Source organism: Kryptolebias marmoratus, linkage group LG11, assembly GCF_001649575.2.
Source record: "Kryptolebias marmoratus isolate JLee-2015 linkage group LG11, ASM164957v2, whole genome shotgun sequence".
In the NCBI taxonomy this organism is placed as follows: Eukaryota; Metazoa; Chordata; class Actinopteri; order Cyprinodontiformes; family Rivulidae; genus Kryptolebias; species Kryptolebias marmoratus.
In genome coordinates, this window is record NC_051440.1 from 2,613,902 (window position 1) to 2,621,816 (window position 7,915).

The following is a 7,915-nucleotide window of genomic DNA, read 5'->3' on the forward strand; positions in this document are numbered from 1 at the left end:
TCCATTTCCTCACAAATTTATTACACAAAAATATTGTATTGTTCCAGCAAACAGTCCACATCTTTATTTTACATTCTTTTACAGCAAAAACAATGCAACCACTTCACTTAAGATAGATGGTGAAAGTTACTCGTTACAAAAGTGCTGCACAACTCATACGATCAGAAAATGCACTTTCTCACAGGAAACGGTGGGAATGTATTTACAGAAAGTCAACAAACCAAACACAAAAAGGCCACAAATGATGAATACTGTTCTTCAAATGCATTTGTAGTTTACGGCGATACCAAAAACACCCAAAGTTCTCCTTTTTCCTGTTCAGTCTCAGTGGTTTTGTGCTCCAAGGTGTCTGTCTTTTTTAAAATCTATCGTCAACACAAGATATTCCTGACACTTGACTGGAACACAAAGGTTATGCAACAATTGTTCATTAAGGTTGTTGGTGCACCATTGTGACACAAACCACTAAAATATAGCTGAACTGTTCTCCAAATAGATCGGTTTCTGTTCAAATATTAATAAACCTCCTATGATACAAAGATTCACAGGATGTTCTTCAGTCTTAAATACTCAGCAGCTCTGTCAGGAACATCCCGTGTCTGAAATGACAGTTTTGACCTAAATTACCGACAAATAACAATCACAGTCTTTGAAACTTCATCAGGTGGTCGAAAGAGGACAATAGTGTTCCAGGAATTATTTGAGTGCAAAACAGTTTTCACTTTTCATGTTCACTGATGAGGCGCTGTGCAAATAGTCAAATCTACACCATTTATAAAGACAACAAAAACACATCAAACTCCACTCAAATAAAATTCTTCTTTGCTTCTATTTTTTCGAAATGTTATTTTATTGTTTTTGTCCAGATGTCAGCTTCCTAATAAAATCCTAAATTATTTAAAAAAAACAAAACAATTTAGCCTTTTTTATATCTGCCTCTTGCAACATTTTGCTTCTTGAAGCCAGAGATAATTACAGAAATACCAGATGAACTTTGCGACGGAAGCATGTTTGTTGCGCGAGGCTGGGCTGGGCAGGGCTCATTTCCACGGTCGACTGCTCTGGACTCTGGAGCTGTTTCTGCCCGCAGAGGAGGAACTCAGGCGGCTGGAGGCTGATGAACGGGCGCTGCTGGGCGTCAAGCAGCTGGACGCACGGCCTGTGGTGACACACGAGGGGAAAACAGCAAGTGCAAGTTTTGCAAGATAAACTAAAATTAAACTTGGAACTTCAAACTTAATTTTATAAAACAAATGATAAAAAAAGGAATTTGATGAAAGGGATGGTTTACTTTGAACGGTTCAAGTCCCACTTTGTGAAAGGCAGGTATTCTGATTATCACTTGCCACCATGAAATGTAGGCAAATGAAAGAGGTTTGTTAGCAAAATATTTCATACACTACTGGACAGATTTCAATCACTGGATGTAGTACTACAACTGATCAACGTTTGGAGTTAACTTAATTTGAGATAGCTGCCATTGATATTACCAAAACACACAAATGATTAGTCATTTTTACAGACTTTGAGCTAATGAGAAGTGTGGTAGAAGCTGAGAGTCATCCCCATCACACAATCTGAGCACTAACAGATCAGGCAGCATTTTGCATTTCACATACTGGAACTGAAATTAACTGTTTTTTAATCCAACTTTTCCTGAAGAAACTAAAATCATAAAACATGGCTGTGATGATGTATTAGTTTCAAACTGGTGTATGAATTTCTGACTGTGGGCTCTCTACACAATTCTGAATATTTACTCAAATAAATATTTTTCTCTGTATCTAAAACCTCAAAGTCTTCCCCGCTGTCCAGCAGCGAGGTCTGTCCAGTCTTCTTAGCAGCAGGAGGAACATCGATAAACTGAATTTGTCAGCATTCCTAAAAATCTCATTTTCTTTTTGTTTTTTGTTCAACTAAAAACTCTAGTTTTGTCAGGAGGTACAAACTCAGCAGTAAATCTCAGTTTTTAAAAACTCTGCGGACTAGTGCAGACAGGACCGGTGTCTCCTCTTACTGTTGGACTTGCTGGGGATGAGTGTCTCCTCCAGCTGCTCCTGGATCTTTTCCAGCTCATCTAATGTGAACCTCCACCTCCTCTCTGCTGTCTGTGCTGGCTGCTGTGGAACGGAGCATTTCCTGCCTTTTGAATTGGAGAAGGGCATGCATGAGGCAGGGAAGGAGCCCGTCGTCATCCCACTTGGAAACTTCTGAGCGATTACCTTGAGACCTTGGAGTGAGGGACAGAGAAAGACTGGAGCTCTATTGAGGCACTGAACGGTGGTGACAATAAAGATCTGTTTTAGATCTGATGAATATGTGAAATAGATGAAAACATGAACAGTTAGCAGGATTTTAGACCTCACCTCCACTGAGCATGAAGAGATTCTCAAATCCCCGTTGACACATGGTGGTAGCTGCCTGGCTGGCTATTATCTCATCTTCATCATACACGATGATGATCTTCCCTTGTGCATTTTTCTACACAGCTCGTCAAGGTGTGCTATAAAAATACTTGGCAGGTTCAAAAACCAACCTGACTGCTCTTTGTGATGTTAAAAGCTAAATGTTTAAAGTGATGAAGGATACATATTCCAGCATTTCTTTGGTGTAGGGGTTCATTGTTCGAGACAGCATGGCAACAGGGAAACTGTGTGCTGCAGAAAAAAGTCCCAAAACAATTAAAGAAAAGTTTGTTTTTGGTCATAAAATGTTTTAAAATGATATTTCAGTCATTGTGAAGTGGGGTTGTTGGGAAAGATTACGAACAATTAATATCCTACTTGTTGTAGACAAGCTCAGTTTAAAGAATGAAGACAGGACTGATGAGCTAATGGTTAGTCTGAACTCAGCCAGGACCAAAGTGGTTTGCTGAAATCTTAAAACAGCTCCAGTCTCCAAAAGTTTATAGCAGTTCATGTTATTGTGATTTTATAGACCTTTACAGTGCAGACAGTTTCTCATTATACCGTTATTTACAAAAAAATTCTGTGGTTATTAGCAAGTGTAAATAGTGGCGGCAGCAGCTATCTGTATCACTTCCAGCAGGAATTTCAAAATATTTTTGCTGTCATTTAAAACTTAGTGCGGTGTAAAGGTTTAAATATTGTTGTTTGGATGACTTATAATTGGATGGTTGTAGTTTTAAGATGGCAGTGCTCTGCTTTGGGAGTGGGTCCGCTCGGACACACCTTCATTAACTCATCAATATGGTCTGAGAAAACCAACTTCTAAAACCAATAGTGTTTAAAAACAGATTCTAAATTTAGAAGCATAGTCCAGTCAACTTTAAAGTGATGTTCTGTGAAATAGTTCTTAAAGCTAGTACCTGATCAGTCGTGACATCAGGCTTAGAGCACTGTCTTTGTCCGTGCTAGGCTAATGGCTAGCCAAACGAGTGCCAGTTTTTTAGTGTTTTTCAGGCTTATAAAACAACTCTCTCAAAAACAACATACTGATGTGAAAGAATGATAAATTAGCTGATATTAAACCTCTGCAATTTAGCAAGACAGTTTATTTAGTCTGTTTTCTCAATGGAACAACGGCTGTTAGTAGATGAATGTATGTGTTGATGGTACTGACCCTGCTGAATGTATCAGTCCACCTCATCGGCACATCTAATCAGTCAAAATTTCACTTGCCTCCCAGCAGACTAATACATTCAGCAGCCTCAGCACCATCAACATATACACAGGCTGTCTATGCTCTGCACACTCATTCATCCAGTAGTAGTTGAGCAAAATAAACATGTCATGCAGAAGTGTAGAGGTTTAATATGAGCTAATGTAGCGTTCTTTCATATTAGGTTGTCATTTTTAAGAAAATGTTTAAAAAGCCTATTGATAAATTGATAAAAAACTAAACAAAACTGGCACTCATTTGGCTAGCCATTAGCCTAGCCTGGAGGAAGACTTTTGCCTTTTTCTTCATACTCCCATGTCCATGACTGATGTCACAGCTGATCAGGAAATAACTACTGATAACAATCTGACCAAACATCACTTCAAAGTTGACCAAACTATCCCTTTAATAGCTGTTCACGCAAATGCTATTTTATAAGTCTTTACATTTCCATCAGTTTTGTGTCCAGTGGAAATGTTAGGCTGTTTCTGCCAGAAGTGGCACCGGGCTGCAGATGGAATTGCAGAACAATTTGAAAAGTGGTGTAAAGATTTATAAAATAGCTTTCTCATAAATCAGTATAAAATTTGGCAGACTGAAGTTGCTTTGATGCGTCAGGAATCTGCCTTGGTGTTGCTTGTTCAGACTAGCTGCTGAATCGGACGTTAACCATTTCTCCAAACTGAGGTTGTTCAAACAGCTATCTACAGCAGGAGAGATTTGAATTGTTACGAACCTTTCTTGTAAAATCCCACTTGGAAATGAAAATGCCACCTACCACTGACGATGTGGCAGTGGTCATACTGCTCGTGGTCCCGTACGTCCAGCAGCAGGTAGGGGCAGTCGGGATACGGCGTGTTATCAGCAGGGTTGGACACCAACTCACTGCCCATCTGTTGACTAACTTCATCCAAGTTCAGCTCTCCGACACCACTGATGACACTGTGAACGAACATCAGAGGATCTAACTGTCAATGTGTCGACTTTCCCAGATAAGGAAAACTGATCATTTTTGTAGCACTTGAACAACAGACTCCAAAACACTCTTCTTCAGTTGGTTAAAAGGCCTTTATTTCTCTAACATTCATCTGGATTACAAACCATCGCTATTGAGTCAAACACATTTACACTAACATCAAATCCTTTTAAAGAAAAAGCACTCAGCTTGTCAGGGATTACTCCATCAGCAAGGCTTTGCCCCTAAACAACTAAAAATGAGTGCATACATCTTGTTGTATTTGTACATAGAATGTAAAATCTGATTGTCATAAATTTGGTCTAATGACTCAGAGTTTTCTTAACAATCTTGGTGTTGAAGCTCACAATAATCATAAGACCATATTTTGGTCACCTCATCCTCCTGCAGCCTACCCTGGAGGCTGGAGGTGGAGGCCCGTTACGAAGAGCAGAAGCAAAGAGGTCCACTGCAAGCATCCAGAAATAGCTACATTTGACACTAAACACAACATTTATAGTAGAACAATGTATGTGGTTTGAGAGATGAGTCTAGTGTTAGCCTTACTTCAGCAAACTCTTTCACATGAAAACATCAGCAGAAGTGACACATGAGTTTATTAATGACTTCCTAGCTCTACATGTGGAGTAAGGTATTCCTATAGATAACATATTCAGTAAAGCAGGCCTGAACAATAGCAACATAATTTCAGAGAGCACAACATCAATTGTCACCAAGGATTCAAAAAACTGCACACAAACTGTGGGCAAAACATACAAATCTGAGGTGGTCATTAGGGGTCCTTTGAGAGGCGAACTGTGATGAAAAGGGAAGTTAACATCAAACATCACAAACCTAAAGATACTAATTACAGAAAAGAAGGAAAGGGAATGAGAGAAAGGCAAGGTTTAGACAGGAAGGGCAGAGAAGATGAGCAGCAGAAAAACACAAACGAGAATACAGATCACACAAGAAATGAAGAAGAGGACAGATGACACTTCATGAAAGACTCACTCCATTCTTCTGCCCCACAGCCACTCTGGACATCAACTCCCATAGCCCTGCCTCCATATCCAGCCAATTACAATCCATTTGCTATGAGCCAGTCTCAAACTTATAAACTTATAAAAATCTGTTCAGAACCTTTTGAGTAATCTTGTGCAGACAGACAGATGCAACCAATAACACAACCACCTTGGTGGAGGAAATGAAGATGGAGATCAAAGGATCCTTGAAATATTTATTTTGTCTCTAAATTAAGAAAAATAAAATGATACTATATACATATAGCCTTGAATAAAGACTTGGTATTATAAGTAATATTTTTTATGTGAAATTAACCCAGTAATCCAGACCTAACGACATGTGGGAGTGAGTCATCCAAGACAAATTTCTCCTATGGGAGACTAATAAATTATCTTATCTTATCATACTAAACAAAACAACAGAAGTCCATCATCTACCCTTTGCGTAGCTTCACCTCTGCACCGCCCTACTTTCTGTCACCGCCTTTTCTTCACACGACATGCAGCTAACCTAAAAGCTGTGCTGTTACAATGACCTCAGCTGGCGTCGTATCGACTTACGCTGCTGGGATTTGCTTTCTAGGCAAAGCAGGGACGCATGTGAGAAAGTAATAAACCGCAGAAAAGTAACCGAGAAAGGTTATTGTGCTAAACACAGAGGTGGGGGGTGTCTTACAGGGGAATAAAAAAAAGAGACAACATGTCATGTTGTACACAGTGTACGGTTACAGGTGGGATTGTGGTTGAAGCGGTTTTTGTTGGGGGCTGGGTGTGAATTAGTATGATAGTGTAAGCCTTTGTTTTTAAAAGACTGTTGACAGTCATGGTTTCTCACTATGTGGGCATGCTCGTAGGATAATATTAAGGGTAGTTCTAAGACTTCTAAAAACCCAAGATATAAATCTAATGGGGATAAACAATAGTAAAAGCTTATATTAACAGGCATACTGACTAATTAAAACCTATCGAGTACTGAGTAATGTTAAGCAGCTTGTATTAGAGAATACAGTGACTCAACACTGAAGTGACCAAATGAAGCAACACTCAAACAATAAGTACCAGACACTCGGTAAGGGCAAGATCCCACTACTGCAGCTTCAGCAGTGAGGACAGGACACTGCTTACATGCAGTCATCATTTTATGAGAGATCTTGAAAAAAGTTTGTATGTCAAACTATGGGCACCATTAATGCTCACCATCAGCCATGGTCTGCACTACAGTCTTTCTAATCTCAAATCCAGGGTTAGTCTTTCTTCACTGTGCCCTTCCTCTCAACTTCATGGTACAGTCAACCATTTATTTCAACATGGTATTAAAATAATTTTTCTAGATCAGGGGTGGGCAATCCTGGTTCTCGAGGGCCACCATCATGGATGTTTTACTTGTTTCCCTGCTCCAACACACCTGATTCATTGGTTAAATGACCTCTTCATGTTCTGCAGAAGCCTGTTATTCACCCATTGATTCAAATCAGCTGTGTTGGAGCAGAGAAACAAGTAAAACACGCAGGATAGTGGCACTGGGGGACCAGGGTCACTTACCCCTGTTCTGTGCACAATTTCTCCTTCTGCACCTTAACTTCTTTTGTTCAAGTCCACCCACTATTTAGAGCCATACTTGGCCGCACAGTTGGTAGAGTTCACTGAAGTTGGTTTAGTTTTTGGCTTGGATTTATTTATTTACTTTCAAGCTTTGTCCACAAATGTTTAACTGGGTTGAGGTGTCAATGTTAGCCTGTTTATCTACTCAAAGGTTTTTTGATGTGCGTTTGGGTCATTATCTCATTGGAACATCCAGTTGAATTTGGAGGTGGTCTTCCTTTAATTCTTCCATTCATTTTATGCAAGGTACCTGTACCACAGCATGATGCTACCACCACCATGCTTGACAGGTGGTCCAAAGTTCTTAGGTTTGAAAGCCTCATGTCGACTCCACCAAACGTACTTCTTGTCATTGTGGCCAAACAACTCAATCGTTGTCTTGTCTAAGCATAAAACTTTTGTTTTCGCCCTTATTTTTCAAATCTTTACGGGAGAAACTACGTCAAAGCTTGTTTTATGGTGAGAGCACTCACTACGTCACGTATTCCGCACGTACAATATAACGAAGATCGGATGTCTCACTCCAATTAGAATTCAAATCCAAACATTTTAACCAGACACGCCGCTTTGAAGGCTTGGGCCGAGGTGCGGCGAAAGCGGCGCCATCTTGCTACAGTATTCTTAAAGGCGCAGGGCTATATAAACAATGCTGAGGACTAACGAAATACATTTTTTTAGTGGGTAAGATGAGCCCAATAGTGCATGTACTTTA

General features: G+C 39.8%; 1 protein-coding gene across 1 annotated transcript in view; it reads right to left on the reverse strand.

Moving 5' to 3' along the window:
- Positions 1–7,915, reverse strand: part of cep41 (centrosomal protein 41) — a 15,001-nt gene continuing 7,086 nt past the window's right edge. Inside the window, exons 7-11 of the mRNA XM_017436896.3 lie at positions 4,400–4,563; positions 2,590–2,657; positions 2,367–2,481; positions 2,018–2,230; positions 1–1,159 (exon numbers count right to left, since the gene is read on the reverse strand). Coding sequence (XP_017292385.1) covers positions 1,041–1,159; positions 2,018–2,230; positions 2,367–2,481; positions 2,590–2,657; positions 4,400–4,563 — 679 coding nt within the window. The 3' untranslated portion in view covers positions 1–1,040. The remainder of the gene's footprint in view (positions 1,160–2,017; positions 2,231–2,366; positions 2,482–2,589; positions 2,658–4,399; positions 4,564–7,915) is intronic.